General features: G+C 36.1%; 1 protein-coding gene across 1 annotated transcript in view; it reads right to left on the bottom strand.

Annotated features, from left to right (window-relative positions):
* Positions 1 to 22021, bottom strand: part of IMPG2 (interphotoreceptor matrix proteoglycan 2) — a 117859-nt gene extending 95838 nt beyond the window's left edge. The window contains exons 1-3 of the mRNA XM_032299246.1: positions 20154 to 22021; positions 19454 to 19702; positions 6478 to 6644 (exon numbers count right to left, since the gene is read on the bottom strand). Of these exons, the coding sequence (XP_032155137.1) occupies positions 6478 to 6644; positions 19454 to 19702; positions 20154 to 20238 (501 nt within the window). The 5' untranslated portion in view covers positions 20239 to 22021. The remainder of the gene's footprint in view (positions 1 to 6477; positions 6645 to 19453; positions 19703 to 20153) is intronic.
* Positions 22022 to 22141: the final 120 nt, after the last annotated feature.

Here is a 22141-nt window from a genome sequence, read left to right as displayed (position 1 = left end):
TCTGATGTGGGCATTTAGTGCTGTAATTTATCTCTTAACATTGATTTAGCTGTGTCCCAGAGTTTCATTGTCTCTCTGTTCTCCTTGGTTTCAAAGACCTTCTCGATTTCTGCCTTAATTTCATTATTTACCCAGGAGTCATTCAGGAGCAGGTTGTTCAATTTCCATGTAATTGTATGGTTTTGAGTGAGTTTTTTTAAGCCTGAGTTCTAATTGGATTGCACTGTGGCCTGTGAGATTGTTTGTTATGATTTCAGTTATTTTGCATTTGCTGAGGAATGCTTTACTTTCGGTTACGTGGTCAATTTTAGAATAAGTGCCACGGACCACTGAGAAGAATGTGAATTCTGTTGATTTGGTGTGGAGAGTTCTGTAGATGACTATTAGGTCCACTTGATCCACGGCTGAGCTCAAGTCCTGAATGTGCTTGTTAATTTTCTGTCTTGTTGATCTGTCTAATATTGACAGTGGGGAGTTAAAGTCTCCCGCTATTATTGTGTGGAAGTCTAAGTCTCTTTGTAGGTATCTAAAAACTTATTTTATGAATCAGGGTGCTCCTGCATTAGGTGCATATATATTTAGGATAGTTAGCTCTTCTTTTTGAATTGGTCCCTTTACTATGATATAATGCCCTTCTTTGTCTTTGTCTTTTTTGATCTTTGTTGGTTTAAAGTCTGTTTTGTCAAGGACTAGGATTAGGATTGCAATCCCTGCTTTTTTTTTTTCTTCCCATTTTTTTGATAAGCTTTCCTTCATCCCTTTATTTTGAGCCTATATGTATCTTTGCATGTCATATGGGTCTCCTGAATACAGCACACCAGTGGGTCTTGATTCTTTATCCAATCTGCCAGTCTTTATCGTTTTACTAGGGCACTTAGCCCATTTACATTTAGGCTAATATTGTTATGTGTGAATTTGATCATGTCATCAGGATGCTAGCTGGTTGTTTTGCACACTACTTGATGCAGTTTCTTCATAGTGTTATTGGTCTTTATATTTTGGTGTGTTTTTGCAGTGGCTCATACCAGTTTTTCCTTTCCATATTTAATGCTTCCTTCAGGAGCTCTTGCAAAGCAGGCCTGATGGTGATGAAATACCTCAGCATTTGCTTGTCTGGAAGTAATTTTATTTCTCCTTCACTTATAAAGCTTAGTTTGGGTGAATATGAAATTCTGGGTTGAAAATTATCTTCTTTAAGAATGTTGAATATTGACCCCCACTCTCTTCTGGCTTATAGGGTTTCTGCTGAGAGGTCCACTGTTAGTCTGATGGGCTTCCCCTCTGTTGGTGACCCTGCCTTTTTCTCTGGCTGCCCCTAACATTTCTTTCCTTCATTTCAACCTTGGAGAATCTAATGATTATGTGTCCTGGGGTTAATCTTCTCATGCAGTATCTTAGTGGAGTTCTCTGTGTTCTTGAATTTGCATGTTAGCCTGTCTTGTTAGGTCAGGGAAGTTCTCCTGGATAATATCCTGCAGTATGTTTTCCAAGTTGGTTCTATTCTGTCTTTCCCAGGTACTCCACTCAATCATAAGTTCAGTCGTTTTACATAGTCCCATATTTCTGAGGTTCTGTTTGTTCCTTTTCTTTTTTTTTTTTTTTTTTTCTAATCTTGTCTGCATGCCTTATTTCTGCATGATGGTCTCCAAACTCTGATATACTTGCTTCCCCTTGGTCAATTCAGCTATTGATAATTGTGTATTCTTCATGAAGTTTTCATGCTGTGTTTTTGAGCTCCAGCAGCTCATTGATGTTCCGCTCTCAACTTGTTATTCTAGTTAGCAGCTCCTGTAACCTTTTATCAAGGTTCTTAGCTTGTTTGCACGGGGTTAAAACATGCTCCTTTAGCTCAGCAGTGTTTGTCATTACCCACCTCTGAAACCTACTTCTGTCCATTCGTTCATCTTATCCTCCATCCAGTTCTGCACCCTTGCTGGAGAGGCATTGCAATCATTTGGGGGAGAAGAGGCACTCTGGCCTTTTGGATTTTCAACCTTTTTTTGTTGATTCTTTCTTATCTTCATGAGTTTGTCTAGTATCAATCCTTGAGGCTGCCGACCCTTGGATGGGGTTGTTCTGGGGAAATTTTTGTTGTTGATGCTGTTGCAATTGTTTTCTGTTTGTTTGTTTTTCTTACAAGGGTCAGGTCCCTCTTCTGTACGGCTGCTGTGGTTCGCTGGGGGTTCACTTCAGGCCCTGTTTATCTGGTTCACTCTCATGCCTGGAGATCTCACTTGGGGAGGCTGGAGAGCAGCAAAGATGGGTGCCTGTTCCTTCCTCTGTGATCTCTGACCTCGAGGGGCACCAACCTGATGCCAGCAGAAATGCTCCTGTGTAGTGTGTCCGACAACCCCTGTTGGAGAGTCTCACCCAGATGGGTGGTATAGGGAACAGGACTCATTCAAGACTGTCCCTTGGTGAAGGGGGTGTGCTTCACTGGAGAGAAACCCACTCATCTGGGCTGCCCGGATTCCTCAGAACTACCAGGAGGGAAAGCTAAGTCTACTGGTCCCTGGAGACTGTGACTACCCCTCCCCCTAGGGGCTCAGGCCCAGGGGGATTAGAGCTTCTGGCTGGAGTTGTTGGAGTTCCTGCAGGGAGGCCCTGCCCAGTGAGGAGGGATGTGTCAAGGTCTGGCCTGAAGAGGCCCTCTGTCCTCAGTCTGCCACAGTCAGTGTATTGGATTTTGGGCGCTACCTCTTGGGATCAAGCTGTTCAGCCTCCCTGGAGCCAGCAAGGGAAAGGCATGGCCTGGGACTACAGAGATGGCTTTCACCCCTTCCCGACCCTGGAAGCTTAGTGTGTTAGCAGCTATCAGACCAAGTGTTGGCTGTTGCCCCTCCCTCAAGGAGCTCAAACCGCTTAGACAGCAGGCAGCTGCAGCTGCGGTGCTGGTCGCCCCTCCGCCCCCGGGAGCTCAGCAGGCTTAAGCAGATTCCAGCTTAGTGGCTGTTGAAAAATCTGCACAGCTCTGTGGTTGGGACCCTAGGCCCCAGTGGCAGTCTTCTGATCCGTGGGTTGCCCAGTTCCATGGAAAAAGCACGTTTACCCAGGCTGGGTAGCATGCTCACTGCCTCCCTTGGCTGGGGACCACCACACCACACTGCTCTTCCTTCCTCTCCGTGGGTCAAGCCAGCCACCTAGTCAGTTCTGATGACAAAACCCTGGTACGTCAGCTGCCAGTGCAGGCTTCACACACTGTTATGGTTCTTTTGGATGGGAGCCGCTGACTACCGCTGCTTCTAGTTGGCCATCATGGCCCCAGCCCCACTTTTAATTTCCTTCAAAAACTTTTCATTTGCATTTACAACTCGGCTAACTGTTTGGTACAAGACACCTAGCTTAAGACCTATCTCAGATACTTTCTTCACTATGCTTAACCATTTCTAGCTTTTGATTTAAAATGAGAGACATGCTATTCTTTTTTTTCACTTGAACATAGAGGCCATTGTAGGGTTGTTAACTGGCTTGATCTCAATATTGTTGTGTCTCAGGGAATAGGGAGGCCTGAGGAGACGGAAAGAGACTGAGGAACACTCACTTGGTGAAGCAGTTGAAACACAAACAACATTTATCAATTGAGCTTGTCGTCTTACATGGGTATTGTTCATGACACTCCAAAACAATTACAATAGTCATTGTTATTGTAATAATCAAAGGTCACTGATCACAGATCACATAAGAGATGAAAAAAATCTTTTAAATGTTTGAAATATTTTGAGAATTACCAAAATGTGAGACAGAGACACAATGTGAGCACATGCTATTGGAAAAATGGCGCTAACGACTTGCTTGACACAGGGTTGTCGTAAACCTTTGATTTGGAAAAAATGCAGTATCTGTGAAGTACTATAAAAGGCAGTACAATAAAACAAGGTATGCCTGCACTAACTCCAGGATGGTGATTCCTATAGCAACATTGACATCTCAAACCCCTATCCTTGGCTTTATACGTAAACATCAATGTGAATTGCTCTAATATCAAGCAATTCACATTTCACACAGGTGGTTCAAATGAACACATCAAACGTGAACTCATTCTCCCTGCCACATCTACAAAGCTGCTTCTCTGCCCCAGTTATTGGTCTTAGTTACCCAAGCTAAAAACTGGAAGGCTTCCTGGGCCATTCTTCACCCTGTCTTAACCCATCAGAGTCCTACTAATCTTGTTCCTATTTACATCTCTCAAGTTCCCTTTGTCTATTTCATGGTCTGGTTGGGATCTTTATCCTCTTTCTCCTGGAGTACTGAAGCCACACCCTAGCTTGTCTCTGTGCTCCAGTTTTATCTCCTATAATCCATCCTATGCCACGTAGAAACCATAACAACCTTTCTAAAATTCAAAACTGCCCCATCAGCTCCTGCAACTTACCTACTACCTACAACCCTTCCACGGTTTCCTGTGATCTACAGAGTTAAATCCAAGCTTGTTACATTATCCACTTTTTTAGTCTGATCTCCTATCATTCCCAGTCCACCTTTTTTATTGGCCCAGGTCATTCCCTGCAAACACTTGGCTCATGCTGGCCTTTCTGCCTACCCAGGCAACACATCATTCCCTTTATCTGCTTTTTCTATTAAATAATTATTGGAAGTATAGTTTCTATGCCTTCAGATCTAAATTTACTAAAAGTTCCATTTGTAAGAGATACATTCCAAGATAAGATCAGAAGACTGTGCTCTTATGGTAATATTAACACATCATATATATTTACTACAGTAACGCTGATCACATATTATGGACACAATGAAGATAGGTAATGCAGACATATACACACATATACATACTTATAAGTATGTATATGTGTGTATATGTCTATATATTTTCCATTAAATAGCTATCCCATGTTAGCCACTACAATTCATAAAATTGGGAATGATTGAGAAGGGAGGCCCAGTGGTATGAAGAAAAGAATATGGATTTTAGAAAAGAGAACTGGGTTTGGATTTAAGCTCCACCATATCTGGTTTTATGTTACAGAATAAAGAATTTAATAATTCTAGGTCCTTATCTGTAAAATGGGGACATTACCACCTCCTTATAAGGTTGCTGTTATAACATCTAATAATTTATTAATGAGTTTGATACATGACATGGTACATGGTAGATACTGAAAAAATAGTAGCTATTATCATAGTAATACTGAGCAGTTAAAAACATGACAGGCAGAAACTCACGCAGTAACTTTGATTAAAATGTGCAGTGCCATGATTAAAAGTTGCAAAATTTATCTTTGGTCCACCCACATTTATCAAACCACCCTTCTCTCCCCAACTTCCCCCATTTAATGAGATCGTGCCTCTCTCGGGCTAAATGTTAAAAGAAAATAATTTAATTCTTCTACTATAAATAAAATCCAAATATAGAATAGGATAATATATTTTATTACCTTTATGATATACTAATCTAATTTGATTAGACACAAAATAGCTCAGTTATTCAGTCAATAATTATTTACTCAGTCTCTGTAAGGTATATAATACTTAGAACCAGTATTTAGAATAATCTTCATAAAATTTATTGTGTTAAGTAAAAAAAGACAATGTGGTTATTGCTTATATGCTCATTTAAACAAATATCTACTGCATATTTACTACCTTCCAGGAATGCAAAAACGAACAAACAATGACATAATCCTTGCCTTTTGACTCACAGAAATTAGTCACACATACAACTAATAATCATAAAATATAAAAAGTACAGTATTAAAAATGAATAAATAATTGTGGGAGCTCAAAGAATTATGGTAACTAAATCCCTAAGCTGCGGGCTCGCTCCTTGCAAGGGAGGTTACATATGAGGACATGGAGGAACTGAATAGATGCACAGGGAGATATACAGAATAACAGACAGCATGAACAATTTGCCACATATGTCTGGACAGTTTCACTTTCCTGTCATGAATATATATGTGCTACATGAAAAGGGAAAAGTGGCAGGTAATTTGTCTTTATGCAGGTTTATTTATCCTTTGCTAAGAGTCAACCAATGTCTAAAACAAGGAAAACAAGTAGGCGCATTCATTATTAGAATCATACCTATGCCTTACTAAACATTTATTCAAATGAACTATGTCCTCTATCTTAATTAGAGTCGTTGCTATTCATTCTGAGTCTGTAACATGTAAAACTCTGGCAAAAATGTTTGATTCTCACAGATTTATATTCTTAGCCTAAACCTTTGCTGAATATTATTTCTAAATATTTGCATCTGTTAACAAGGCTGAGGCTCTTATCTAATAATGTCTTCTTTTTCTTTATGGACAGAATAACATGAAAATATTAATAATGTATATTATAGAGGCCAGAGCTAGGAATAAAAGACTAGGCCACGCCCTAGGGCAGCTTACTCACATAGCCCAAGTCAACGAAAGAGTAATAGAGGCATTTGCCACTTGCTTTTTCTTCCTTTAGGCCTTAGCTGTGTGTATGCCCCTACAATAGCCCAGGAATTTCTTCCTTTGTTTTGACACTTACCTTCATGATTAAGCTTCTATGTTCCACAGACTCACTAAAATTTGTGCCCATTTCAAATATACTTGTGATTCCATCCTCACACAAATTCATCCAGTAATGATATTCCTCACGCCCAGGAAGTCGATCCCAAAAAGTCCTGAAGGCTTCCCAGACAGCTTCCTGACACACTAGAAAATAGAGAGGTGTTTTTATAAAAAGCTAACAGGCTCTGGGGTTCTCACAATGATCACAGACTGATTTATACAGATTCCCTGAGGCACTCAAGTGTCCTTTCTGGAGGGACACAGGAACGATTCTCAGTCAAAGGCTGTCTGTATGTATGTCCAGTTTAAATTTTTCATTTCTGAAGATAATTTATATTTCCCATTACTTTCTCTTGCAAAGGGAATTGATTCATCTCTTCATAAGCTGGAGTGTCTCCCCCATCTCTTTAAAAAAAAAAAATCCAGGTTTATACTTTACAAAAGTGAGCTGATATTGAGTATCTGGTATGTAATCCAGTGTTTTTGTAATGGACACTGTGGTTTTCAGTTTCCTTAATTTCACAGATATTCTCCTAAAGCCATAACTTCAAAAACTAGCTTCTTTGCTTTTCAGGATCATTGGGGAAGGAGACACTGACATTTGTGAACGGACTGGAGCTTTTTGGCTAAATGCTGTGACATAACTGCATTGCATCTACTTGCTCAAAAAGTCATCAAATATTTCTGATTTAAAAAAAAAAGTTTTTGAAATTTTCCTCAAAGCTTAAAGGAAGCAGAGAGTACTACATAAAATCAGGTAGAAGATATCACCCTGAAATTATCACTCTCAAACTACTATATTTCATATCTGAAAACAGAAAATAGTAATTACTCTTTTGTATACATAAAAAACTTATGCCCACCCAAAAACCTGCACGCAAGTATTTAAAGTTGCTTTTTTCATAATTGCCAAAACTTGGGGGTGATGAAGACATCCTTCAATAGTTGAAATCTAAAATAGTATTCTCTAAAATATTATTCAGTGATGTATCTAAAATATTATTTAGTGATAAAAGGAAATGAGCTTTCAAGCCATAAAAGACATGAAGAAAACTTTAATGCACATTGCTAAGTAAAGGAAGCCAATCTGAAATGACTGCATACCGGTGATTCCAATATCGTTCTGGAAAAGGCAAAACTATGGAGACAGTAAAAAGATCAGTGGTTTCCAGTGGCTGGGGGAGGGAGGGATGAATAGGAGGAGCACAGCAGATTTCTAGGGCAGTGGAAGTACCCCATATGATACTATGATGGAGGATACATGTTGTTATACATTTGTCAAAACCCATAGAATGTACAACACAAAGAGCGAACCCTAATGTTAACTATGAACTTCAGTTAATAATAATGTGTCAATATTGGCACATAAATTGTAACACATATACCACAATAATACAAAATGGTAGTAAAAGGGAAAAGTATTGAATGAGTTGAGGGAATATATGGTAACTCTCTGAACATGCTGTTCAATTTTTCTATAAATCTTAAACTGCTCTAAGAAATATAGCCTATTAATTTAATTTAAATATATATATACATACACACATACATATGACTTTAAAAACGATATTCAGGAGAAATATGTTGCTGTATTAAAAGAAAAACTAATCAATGTATTTGCTAAGTTATTCCAAAGCATCAGATCTGAAAGGCTGCTAAATGGGATGTCTGCACATTTCATACAGTACTGAATGTACTGCTGTCCTGTAACCATTCCAGAGGTGCAGGACACTGTAGGTAACACATAGACCAGGATGAAAGGGAAAAGGAGGAGAGTGGTAAGACAGAAAGTTAGATTTAACAAGAGATCAAAAAAACTATTTTTCATAGCAAGAAGATTGAATGCACATCAGGCAGTGTATTGAGGTGGAACCTCTAGACTCACAGAGTCAGATGATCTAAGTTCCAGCTCTAGCTTTACTGTGTACTAGTTTGATAACCATGGGTAACTTATCTAACTATTCAAAGTTTCAATGGACTCGTCTGTCTTTTTTAACAGGATAATTACTGCCTTATTAATCTTATCTGTGAAAGTACTTCACAAATTGCAAAGTGCTGCATGAATATCATATAGTATTATCACGTTCAATTCTGATTGTCCAACAGTTATTTGATGGAAGAAGATAGTCTAAGCCAAAACAATTTTTAAGCTTTAACAGATTTTTCAGAGAAATGCAAATTAAAGTATCCACACACAAACCAGAATGACTGAAATTTTTTAACATGGACAACACCAAAATTTGGCAAAAATGCAGAGCAACCAGAAGCCTCATATTTAGTAGGAATGTAAAATAGTACAACCACTTTGAAAATAAATGTTGTTTCTTATATAACAAAATATACACCAAACCTATTGTATTGGTCCATTCTCATACTGCTATGAAGTAATACCAAAGACTGGGTAATTTATAAATGAAATAGATTTAATTGACTCAGTTCCACATGGGTAAGGAGGCCTCAGGAAACTTACAATCACAGTGGAAGAGAAGCAAACATATCCTGCTTGACATGGCAGCAGGAAAGGAAAGAGTTGAGTGAAGTGGGGGAAAGGCCCCTATAAAGCCACCAGATCTTGTGAGAACTTGCTCACTATCACCAGAACATCATGGGGGAACCACTCCCATGATCTAGTCATCTCCCACAAGGTCCTGCTCCCAACACATGGGGATTACAATTCAGATTAAAATTCAAGATGAGATTCTGGGTGGGGATACAAGCAAATCATATCATTCTGCCCTGACCCCTCCCAAATCTCACATACTCATATTTCAAAACACAATCATGCCCTTCCAACAGTCTCCCAAAGTCTTAACTAACTCCAGTATTAACCTAAAAGTCCAAGTCCAAAGTCTCGTCTGAGACTAGGCAAGTCCCTTCCACCTATGAGCCTGTAAAATCAAAAGCAAGTTAGTTACTTTCTAGATACAATGAGAGTACAGGCTTTGGGTAAATACACCTGTTCCAAATGGGAGAAATTGGCCAAAATTAAGTCAAATATTAAAGCTCCAAAATGATCTCTTTTGACTCCATGTCTCACATCCATGTCACACTGATATAAAAGGTTGGCTCCCACAGTCTTGGGCAGCTCCACCCATATGGCTTTGCAGGGTACAGCCTGCCTCCCAGCAGTCATCACAGGGTCACATTAAGTATCTATGGCTTTTCCAGGTACATGGTGCAAGCTATTGGTGGATCTACCATTCCGGGATCTGGAGGACAGTGGTCCTCTTCTCACAGATCCACTAGTCAGTGCCCCAGTGGGGACTCTGCGTGGGGGTTCCAACCCCACATTTCCCTTCCACCCTGCTCTAGCAGATGTTCCCCATGAGGGCTCCACCCCTGCCCAGAACTTCTGCCTGGATACCCAGGCATTTCCCTACATCCTCTGAAATTTAGGTAAAGGTTCCTGTACCGCAATTATTGACTTCTGTGTACCTGCAGGCCCAACACCACATGTAAGTCACCAAGGCCTGGGGCTTGCACCCTCTCAAGCAACAGCCTAAGCATTATGTTGGCCCATTTTAGCCATGGCTGGGATGCAGGGCACCGAGCCCAGAGACTGCATAAAGCAGCAAGGCTCTGGACCTGGCCATTTTTTCCTTCTAGGCCTCTAGGGCTGTTATGAGAGGAGCTGCCATGAAGGCCTCTGACATGCCCTGAAGACATTTTCTCCATTGTCTTGGTGATTAACATTTGGATCCTCATTACTTATGTAGGTTTCTGCAACCAGTTTGAATTTCTTATCAGAAAATGGGTTTCTTTTCTACTGCATTGTCAGGCTGCAAATTTTCTGAACTTTTATGCTGTGCTTCCCTTTTAAACATAACTTTCAATTCCAAGTAATATCTTTGTGAATACATAAAACTGAATGCTTTTAACAGCACCCAAGTCACATTCTGAATGCTTTGCGGCTTAGAAATTTATTCCACCAGATACCCTAAATCATCTCTCTCAAGTGCAAAATTCTGCAGATTTCTAGGGCAGGGGCAATATGCCACCAGTCTCTTTGCTAAGACATAGTGAGTCACCATTATTCCAGTTCCACAAGATCCTCATCTGCATCTGAGACCTCCTCAGCCTGGACTTCATTGTCCATATCACTATCAGTATTTTGGTCAAAGCCATTCAACCAGTATCTAGGAAGTTTTGAACTTTCCCACGTCTTCCTATCTTCTTCGGAATCCTCCAAACTGTTCCAATCTCTGCCTGTTACCCAGTTCTGAAGTTGCTTCCACATTTTTGGGTATCTTTATAGCAATGCCCTACTATGTGGTACCAATTTTCTGTATTAGTCCATTCTCACACTGCTATGAAATACCCAAGACTGAAGAATTTACAAAGGAAAGAGATTTAATTGATTCACAGTTCTGCATGGCTAGGGAGGCCTCAGAAAACTTATAATCCTGGTGGAAGGGGGAGAAAACATGTCCTTTTTCACAGGGCATCAGGAGAGAAAAGTGCTGAGTGAAGCCAGGAAAAGCCCCTTATAAAGCCACAGATCTTGTAAGAACTCACTCAGTATCATGAAAACAGAACAGGGGAATCACCCCCATGATCTAATCACCTCTCATGAGGTCCCACCCCCAACATGTGGGATTACAACTCAAGGTGAGATTTTGGGTGGGGACACAGCCAGACTATACCATCTATGACCCAGAAATTTCCTCTTAGGTATTCCTTTAAGACATCTGTAAGCATATAGCCACAGAAAGACTTATGTTCAATGCCATAGCATCTTTACTCATAATAACTTAAAAATGAAAACCACCCAAGTATCCATCAATAGAAAAATAAACGAATGGCCATATAATGGAATCATAAGGAAATTACTATTTCATGCAACAACATAGATGAATCACAAGGGGCTGAGTGAATGAAGCATTATACAAAAAAGCACATACTATTTGATTTATATAAAGTCCTAGGAAATTGAAAATAATCTATGAGTTTAAAAAATGATTTAAAGAGTGGCTGCATACTAGAATGGTAAGTATTTGGGAAGGGATATAAGAGAACTTTCTGGGATGATAATATCCTAAAACTTGAGAGAAGTTTGGGTTAATATGTATTAGTCAAAAGTCACCAAGTGGTACACATAAGATTTATGCATTTTACTCTGTAAATTTCACCTTTCAGAAAGTAAACAAATATTGAGCTCTAGTTAATGATACTCATACAGAAATATCTAGGGGGAATTGTACTGTTGTCTTCAACTTATGAAATACAACTAAAAAAAAAGATGGCTCACACCTGTAATCCTAGCATATTAGGAGGCCAAAGTAGGCAAATCACTTGAGCCCAGGAGTTTGAGATCAGCCTGGGCAACAATGTCTTGTCTCTACAAAAATTACAAAAAATTAGCTGGGCAGGGTGGCACATGCCTGTATTCCAGCTGCTCAGGAAACTAAGGTGAGAGGATCATCTAAACCCAGGGAGATCGAGAGTGCAGTGAGGTGTAATCACGCCACTGCACTTCAGCCTGGGTGACAAAGTAAGACCCTAACTCAAAAAAAAAAAAAAGTGTTTAGAGAGATAGATAAATAATAAAGCAAATATAATAAAATGTTAACTATAGAACTATGTTGTGAGAAAATGGGTGTTTATGTTAGTCTTTCACTTTTCTGTTTAAAATTTTTTCATAAAATCTTTGAAAAGCATTATTGTGTGCTGAAGAAATATAGTTGGAAGGAATATGGGAGAGCATCCAGAAGGGATATAAATCACCAGGTTTCATAGCAGACCTTCCCTTGACCTCTATTCTAGCTTCACAGAGTGAAGCTGTCTCCTATAAATTATGCTTTGGACAATGTTTTCTCACTTCCTACAAAAAGCTCTCTCTCTCTCAGTAGTTCAATGCTTTGTCTAAAATATTCCATAAAAATTCATTCTTTTAAGTTACATTTAACCCTTTTATACCTTGTAGGCTATTAAAATGCAATTACCAGAGTCCCATTTCCAGCATGAAGAGTGAGGCGCTACACAGATCCACTCCCCAGAGAAACTGGCAAAAATGATTTTGAAAACAATTATTTAAAAGCTCTGGAAATGGTCCTCGGGGCACATGACAAACGAAGAAGCATTTGCTCACAAAAATCTACCATAACTAAGTTAAAAAAAAAAAAAGGAAAATCAGTGATTCTAACCAGGGCAATTAGGCAAGAAAAGAAAATAAAAGGCAGCCAAATTGGAAAAGAACTCTCTATTTGCAGATGACATGAGCTTATATCTGGAAAAGCCTAAGAAATCCATTTTAAAACTAGTAGCACTAATAAACAAGTTCAACAGGGTTGCAAGATACAAAATTGATATATAAAAATCAGTTGTATGTGTATATGATACCAATGAACAATCCAAAGATGAACATAAGAAAACAAGTGCATATACAAAAGCATCAAAAAGAATAAAATACTTAGGAATACATTTAAGTCTCCCAAAATGCAAAACATACCCTGAAAACAAAAAATATTTTAAAAAAATAAAGAGCTAAATAAATGGAAAATCTTCCCATATTTATAGATTGTAATATTTAACACTGTTGGATGTCATTACCTCCAAACTGATTTACACATTCAGTGCAATCCTATCAGAATACATGCTGACTTCTTTGTAGAAGGTGACCACCTTACTATAACATTTATGTCAAATTGCAAGGGACCTAGAATAGCCAAATAATTTTAAAAACAACAGAGATGGTGAACTCATGCCTGATTTCAAAACTTACTACAAAGCAAAGACTACAGAACTGGCACGTGAATAGACATATAAATCAATGGAATACAATTGAGAGTCCCGAAATAAATCATGTGTCATGGTCAAGTGATTTTCAGCAAGAGTGCTAACATCACTCAATGGAAAAGAATAGTCTTCAACAAATGGTGCTGGGACCACTCGATAGTCATGTGCAAAAGAATAACTTTGGACCCTTACCTCATATCACATACAAAAAAAAATTAACTCAAAATAGATGAAAGACTTAAATGTACATACCAAAACTATAAAACTCTTAGAAAGACATACAGGAATAAATCTTTATGACCTCAGGTTCAGCAATAGATTCTTAGTTATGACACCAAAGGCTCAAAAAATAGATAATTTGAACTTCGTCAAAATAAATTTTGCGCATGAAAGATACCATCAAGAAAGTGAAAAACAAACCACAGAATTGGATAAAATGTTTTCTTTTTTTGAGGAGGGGATAAAATATTTTCAAATCATTTATCTGATAAGGGATTTATAGCCAGAATAGATAAATAATTTACAGCTCAATAAAGAGACAACATAATTTAAAAATGGGCAAAGATCTAAACAGACATTTTTCAAAAGAAGATATACAAATCAGCAACAAGCATAGGAAAAGCTGAATGTCATTAATCATTAGGGAAATGTAAATCAAAATCACAGTGAGACTTCAAATCCATGAGAATGCTTATAATTAAAAAAAAAAAAAAGAGAGAGAGAAAACAGTGTTGCCAAAGACGTGAATAAATCAGAACCATCATACACTGCTTGTGGGATATAACACAGTAGAGTTGCTCTGGAAATTAGTCTGGCAGTTCCTAATGTGGTTAAACATAAAGTTACTGCATGACCCAGAAATTCTACTTCTAGATATTGACCTAAGAGAAATGAAAACAACCCAAATGTCCATTGACTGACAAATGTGATATATCCATACACTAGAATATTATTGAGCCATAAAAAGGAATAAAGTACTGATACATGCACAACATGGATATGAACTTTGAAAACAATATGCAAATTAAAAGAAACCAGTCACAAGAGGCCATGTATTATATGATCTTATTTTATGATATATCCAGAATTCACAATTCCATAGATACAGAAAGTAGATTAGCAGTTACTTAAGCCTGGGAAGATGGGGAAGGGAGATAAAAGGATAAGAGGATGACAGCTAAAGGTTCTCATGTTTCTTTTTTAGGTGATAAAAATGTTCTTAAACTGACTGTGGTGATTTGGTATATCTGTGAATATACTAAAAAGCCACTGAATTTTGTAATATAAATGGGTAAATTGTATAATATATGAATTACGTCCCAGTAAAAGCCGTAAAAAAATAAAATTCCCTCTGGAAAGGTAATGCATCCTTAATCCAATGGCTTTTCAATTGGGAGCTATCTGACAAGAAGTTTCAACTAACTAACTTGGAATAACAGGATTCAGAATGGTTACATTTTCTGAAGCATTTGCATAGCTCGGAAAGGAGAAACCTAGATAGGACACTATAGGCAAAAGAGAGGAGAACAAAATCAGCATGACCTCCAGGCAAAGAGGTACCAAGGAAGGTAAAATTCCATCACAGACAAATACTGCATACTTCACTACTTGGCCTGCAACTAAACAGTTCAGAATTCTTATCCTTGACAAATAAGGATATAGCCTTTAGTAGCTAATCTACAAATGCCTCTCTTACTCCACCGAGCCCACCCACAAAGGGTCATAAAATGGCACCCATGCAGGCCAGACACACGAACAATAGTAATAAAGTACGTTGTACTTTATTGAAAAACCTTTAATCAAAACACATCATTGTGGATAGAAACTAAAAGCCTGCCATTGTTCTTACTGTTGTTTAACAGCTGATACAGGTATTCTGGTAATGCTACTGTTCTGCTTAGTTACCCTGAACACATTCTTCTTCACAGTATTAACAGTATATCATATTTTTACCATAAAGTACTTATATGTAAATAGGTATGAGAAAATGATTGCTTGTTTGTAGCATGTAAATTCAGAGTCAGGAATGATGATGACACCAAACAACTACAGATTGTCTACATGGGTGCCTGAAATAGTGACACATTTGCTTTCTGATGGTTCAATGTACAAAAACTTATTTCGTGCACAAAATTATCAAAAACATTGTATAAAAATACTTCAGATGTGTGTAAAAGGTATACATGAAACATAAATGAATTCTGTGCATAGATTTCAGTCTCATTCTAAAGATACCTCATGTCTATGCAAATATTCACAAACTCAAGAAAATGAAATCCACAACACTTCTGGTCCCAAGCATTTTGGATGACAGATAGTCAACCTGTATTGATAAGATGGCAATGCAATTCTCTCCTAATTGATTTACAGAATAAAACACAATCCCAATCAAAATCTCAGCAGCCTTTTGTAAAACTTGGTATGCTAATTCTAATATTTATATGGAATTATAAAAGACTGCATACCCAAACAAATTTGAAAACAGAACACAGTTGAAGAACTTACACTATCTGATTTAAAGATCTATAATAAAGCTTACAGTAAATAAGACAGTATGGTATCGGCATAAAAATAGAAAAATAAGTGGAACAGAATGAAGACTGCAGTAACAGATCCACCATATATAAAGGCTGACTTTCAACAAAGGTGCAAAGGCAAGAAAGGGCAATCTTTTTTAACAAATGGCATTGAAACAATTAACTACGCATATACAAAAATATTAACTTTGATTCATATGTCATAAACAAAAATTAAAGCAGATCACAGATCTAAATCTAGAACCTAAAAACTGTAAAATTTCTACAGGAAAAGACTGAGAAAAAAACTTTGTGATCTTACGTTAAGCAAACTTAGATCAAAAACTAAAAGGATGCTCCCCAGAATAGCCTGATAAACTGGACTTTATCAAATGTCAAAACTTCCACTCTTTAAAAGGCATCGTTAAGAAAATAGAAAAGGCAAGCTACATATTACGAGAAAAAATGTATGCAAAAGATATGTTTGACAAAGAACTTATATTTAGAACACACTAAGAACAATTACAACTCAATAACAGACAAGGAACTCATTTTCTAATGGGCAAAATATTCAAATAGACTCCTCACTAAAAAAGATCTATAAATGACAAATAATTATATAAAAAAAGTGCTCAAAACTGTGAGTCATAAGTGGTTAGGTAAATACAAATTAAAATCAGAAAAAGTATACATCCACTAGAATGGCTAAAGTTAAAAAAGACCAACTATACCAAATGTTGCAAGGATGTGAAGAAAATGGAATCCTACCACACTGCTGGTGATACAGTCATACCGGAAAACTTGACAACTTCTTAGAAAGTTAACATACACCTATCACATGACACAGATGTTCCACCATTATGACTCAGTAGAAATGAAAATCTGTTCACAGAAAAACTTGTACCCAAATGATCATAATTTTGTCCTTGTAATCAGTAATAACTAAAAACAACCCAAATATCCTATATTATACCCATAATATAGAATACTACCTAACAATAAAAGCCAACAAACTACGGATACACAAAAAAATGCATGAATTTCAAAATAATTACACTGAGTAAAATAAGCAAGACCAAAAAAGAGTACTAAATAAACATATACTAAAGAGTATGTTCCATTTTTATATAAAAGTATAGAAAATGCAAACTAAATATATAGTGATAGAAAGCAGATTCATGGTTGCCTCAGTATTGGGGTAAGGAGAGATAGTGAGGAAAGTGGGGATTATAAATGGTCATAAAGAAATGTTTAAGAGTGATTCATAAGTTTATTATCTTAACTATAATGATGGTTTCAAGGATATATTTGTCAAAACTAATGAAATGGTATACTTTAAATATATGCAGGCTATATTCCATTAAAATATACCTCAATAAAGCTATATTTTTAAAAGTCCAACAAACTTTTTTTTTTTTAAAAAAAGAGAGGGGTGTCCAAGTATGCTATCTAAGTTTACAAATCATTAGGTTAAATATAGTTGCATCTTGCTTAGAAACACTTTTCAAATTTGTTACAACATTTAGTAATTGATACCAAATTCTCTATGAAGGAAAAACTGAGAAAACCATTAGACTAAATTAGCTTGGTAGAAAAGGGAAAGACTGAAGAATTCCCTCCCTCAAAATCTCAAACATTTGGTGTTATGGGCATAATACAAATTATCTCTTCAAAATCAAGCAAGACCTATGTTGAAATACTCATTTCTCTCCATTTTTAAAAACATAACAAATGAAATATTTATTTTTTACCATGACAGTAACAGCTATCTCAGCTATAATCTTGATGTGGTGTGCCAACCACCTTAGCTGTATGAAATCCTTTTTCAAGGATCTTATTCACAGCATCTGTATTTTAAAATCAATTATTCTAGGAATACTTTATTTTCATTTTTGTGAGCTTCTTTTTCAACAGTATTTCTTGAATTTATAAAAACAAGAGCAAAGCAATTAAAAGGTATGACCAAATCCCTTACATGATTGGTCATTTCCTCTTCACTATTTAATCAGCTGCCAAAATATCTATATAGTCTCATTTTAAAATAATGAGACCCTGTCTCAGTATGGTGAGACCCTGTCTCTACTAAAAATACAAAACAAACAAACAAACAAACAAACAAAAACTAGCCAAGCATGGTGGCAAGTGCCTGTAATCCCAGCTACTTGGGAGGCTGAGGCAAGAGAATAGCTTGAACCCAGGAGGCAGAGGTTGCAGCGAGCCGAGATCTCGCTGCCACTGCACTCCAGCCTGGGCAACAGAATGAGACTCTATCTCAAATAAATAAATAAATAATAATAAGTAAAAATCCAGGTGGTAGAAATAAAATCTTGATAAATTATTAACTGTCATTCTCATTCACCTTCAGTTCCTTTATTCTCTTCTCACTGTCTGGAATTTTCCATTTCTGGCATATGCCCTATACCCAAAATGCCAGGTCTATGGACCTCGATTTAAAAAGTAAAAGGAAAGTTTATTGCATAATATTTGATAGCTCTCAAATACAATCAAGAAATAGAAATACACTCATAAAAAGCTGCCAATATAATACATTGTACTACTTTAATAAACAAAAATATCAAATATATAAATATGTGTAATAGCTGGTATTATATTAAATTTTCACTGTATTTTTAAAACTTTGATGAGAAAGGAAGAACGGAAGGACAGAAAGAGGAAAATGAAGAAGATAAAGTAGCAACTCAGACAGAATGTTCATATAATCCAGTGCCTGGAAAATTCAGGCTTAATAAACATTTGCTGAATTAATGAATTAATGAATAAATGCATGAATTTAAAAGCTTAATTTTACAATCACTTCATCATCTATCTCCACCTTGTTTACTAACATCACATCCATATTATAGCTTTTTATTGGCTCTTGAGCAGCAAAAAGCAAAGTTTGGGAGTCCTTCAAATGTCTAAGGGATATACTAAGGTCAGTAAAGCAATGTTAGTAAATATATGAGACATGGTATGAATTTACCTAAAAGGGTATGAGATCAAGAATACTGTTTAATTAAAAACAAAATAAAATGTGAGAGTTTATTTCGAAAAATGCCATCATTTTAGATGTAAAAAGTTTTATGTGTACCAACCAGAGAGCAACCAGTGTCAATCTGTAGAATAACTGAACTATAAAATATAGAAACTGATTATATTTTATGTATATAGTAACTATCAATAAATAGGCAAGCAGATGAGTATACTTTCATAAATCTGTTTTGTGGGTATACTTAGGCATTTACTGTAATGAAGAAGTAAAAAGTAATGTAGCCCAAAACATAAACTGGTATTTTTGAAGCGCTTAAAAAGATTTAAGACATTTCCTCTCTGAATATGTTATTGAAATTAATGAAAGACATCATATTGTGACTGTCCTCATGTGAAAAAAGTTTCTTACATAACATACCAAAAGCCTACAAACTCAAATCATGAAAGTGTTCTTCCTTTGGTTAAGTGCATGTAATTATTAAATGATACTATTGCCTTAATTGAAGGGCACTGGGGAAAAAAAATACCTCCTCTCTTAATGTAAACTGTTCTCTGACGTTACATTAATATTATATTCTTAGCAACAAAAAGGTAGTTTTGGCTCAGTCCTGTCTAAATTATCAAAATTTTTGACTTACAATGTTACCTAACAAATGATTGAACTATGTTTGAATTTCACTATGGAGCTGAAGGATTGGAATGTTTGCTTACCTCGAACTTTAAAATACTTCACATGATTTGCCACAGCCTCTGCAACACTTTCATCTGGGCAGATTTTTACTCCATCAGGAAACAGAATAGATCTCCGCCTTCTGAGTAACCACTGTCTCTCAGTTTCTCTGCGGTCCAGAGGCTGTTTCTTTTGGGTAGCTAGAGAAAGGTCTGTTGATTCTTCAGGCAGGAGAAAAGAAACTGTACTCTTGGGTTCTTGGATCTCCTCTAAAGATAAGTAGGTTTGTGCTACAAAGTGAAAGTGTAATCAAGTCTTCTGATAATGAAGATACAGTATAAAAGGTAACAAATAAATAAAAACTGACACTTGTGCTACATTAGGATTCAGAAGCCAATGCTCAAATCATAGGCGTGCACATCTAAGCATAAGAGGAGTGAAGCATTCAATCTTTTTCCATTTAACTCCCACTCCTTTAATTCAAGATTGTTATCAAAAATCAAGTAAGTATACATCCAATTTCAAAAAAATAAATAAAAGGTTTAAACCAGAATTACTGAAGAGGAGGGAAAACCAAAATTATTGGAAACATTTTTAAATAGTTTAAAAGAAGCAATATCAAAAATTAATAAAGTAGCATTTGATTCAGTTTCTTACAGAAATCACATCAAATAATGCTATTTTTAAAGAGAATATACTACAGATATGGAAGGATAAAAACAAATGTAGAGTTTTAAATACCTGTTAATGATGAAAAGTCTCCTTCTATCAGGACAAATATCAAAATACCCAAAGAAATCTTCCCAAAAAAAGGAAACATAATCATTTGAGCCAAAACCAAAGGAACGAGGAGAGGACAAAATCCTTAACTGAGCGTCCAAATCCTTGAAACTTCCAATAACAAAGAGTTATAGGAAAGACCTAACATTTAAAAACCTGTGTTTGAGAATGAACAACCACTTCGAAACCATTATAAATTAGCATAAAGAAAAACGGCTGTCCTTTCAAAGCAGCTCTCACTTCTTTTCTGAAATAACCAGCATGCTATAAAAGCGGGTGAGTTAAGCTAATTAGGACAGATGGAGAGAGACAATTTCTTTATTCTAATCTAGCTAGCTAAGCTCTTTACTAACACTCTCCTTGCCTTTAACAAGCAGTCCATTAAGAATAATGTGTTTCACATATAATTCACTGATTTTTCCAGCTTTTCTGAATCTATTAGTTGAAACTGATAGAGTCACATGTTCTCCGGGTTTTCCTAGAGACTAAGATATATACGCATATAATGTTCAGACTGACTATATCTACCTACTTCAATAATACAGAGCTACGTACATAACAAATTTAGTTTTTGTAATGAAACTTTCTTGCAAATGTCCTTCCTTGACAGAAAAAAATCACTTATTTTGTCTCCTTCCTTATCTATAAAATAGAATAGAAATAGTAAGCTTATGGTAGAGCTACTGTGCAGATTAAATTAACTAGTTTAATCTTCACATTGCTTAGAATAGTGCCTGGAACATATTATTAAGCAGTTAACATAAATGATAGCTGTGGGATAACTTTGTTGTTTAATTTGCCATCAAATGTGAGGCCCAGTATGTTTGTCTATATGATGAACTCTTAACCAAGAAAAGATTTTCTCTGCAGATGAAATTCTCTATATTAGAACAGTTTTTAAATCAAATACAACTAGTAGAAAGCAATTAAATTAGTCAGAATCCCTGTGGAAACTAGGATTTACTATCGAATAGCAATGAAATTATATTTTATTTCATGTTATTGCTGGGAAAGTTCTCTGGAAAAAAAAAAAAGTGCTTTGTAAAGATCTAAACCACATTTCTCTTGAGATTCCTTGACTAATTGTGTTAGCTAAATCACACGCCATGTTATTTTATGCTTTAGGAAAAGCTCAAGTATATTTTTTTCAATATAGCCTCAAATAAACCACATTTTCAGCCTTTATAAAAGCTAACAAATCTAAATGACCATTAAATACATGTGCATAGTTGTCTTTGCAAAATACTGGTAAGTTCATAAGAAACTTATTTGCCAAATTTATTGTATGAGTAGGAGAAAAAAGCCGAAAATTTTATTAGCTAAGCCAAAGTTTAGTCTTATGAAAAGTTTCACGTTGTCAATTCAGAACAAGGGACAACTCTTAGGTAACAGATATTAGTTGGAAATTATTCTTTTTGACAGCCTCGACCAAAAAGCTAAAAAATCTTCTGAGAATCATAGTAATCTAGAAAGACTGCTGTACTTAGATTGAGAAAACCTGGGCTCAAATCCTGGTTTTATCACTTAATATTCGACTTTGGTAAATAACCTAAGCTCTTTGAGCTGGTTTGCTCACCAAAAAAATTATGTGTGATAATCTCTACCTGTATCACAGGGTCATTGTTAAGAATTATGAGATACTAAAGTTCTCTGTAAACTAATGTATTTGTATTACTAGTAAACTTTGTAAACAGTAATCGTCTTATATTGCAGGTGTTCACAAAGTCCAAAGATGTTTCAAGCTTTGAAATTCTATTTTATTCAACCTCCAAAATAAATTTTCCATTAACTTACATTTAAAATAATTGACATAAAAGCTTCTAAAACATTTATTACATTATGTTCTATAAAATATATAATTTCAGAAACCTGTACTTTAAAAAAAAGTGTAAGAAATTCAGCTGGGTTCATTTGTTTCTAAATATGGTCATCATTTTTCAAATTCAATT

This window comes from Sapajus apella, unplaced genomic scaffold, assembly GCF_009761245.1.
Source record: "Sapajus apella isolate SASKATOON/1434 unplaced genomic scaffold, GSC_monkey_1.0 scaffold40, whole genome shotgun sequence".
NCBI lineage: Eukaryota > Metazoa > Chordata > Mammalia > Primates > Cebidae > Sapajus > Sapajus apella.
The sequence above is the reverse complement of the archived record's forward strand: the minus strand, read 5'-3'. Positions and strand labels throughout refer to the sequence as shown.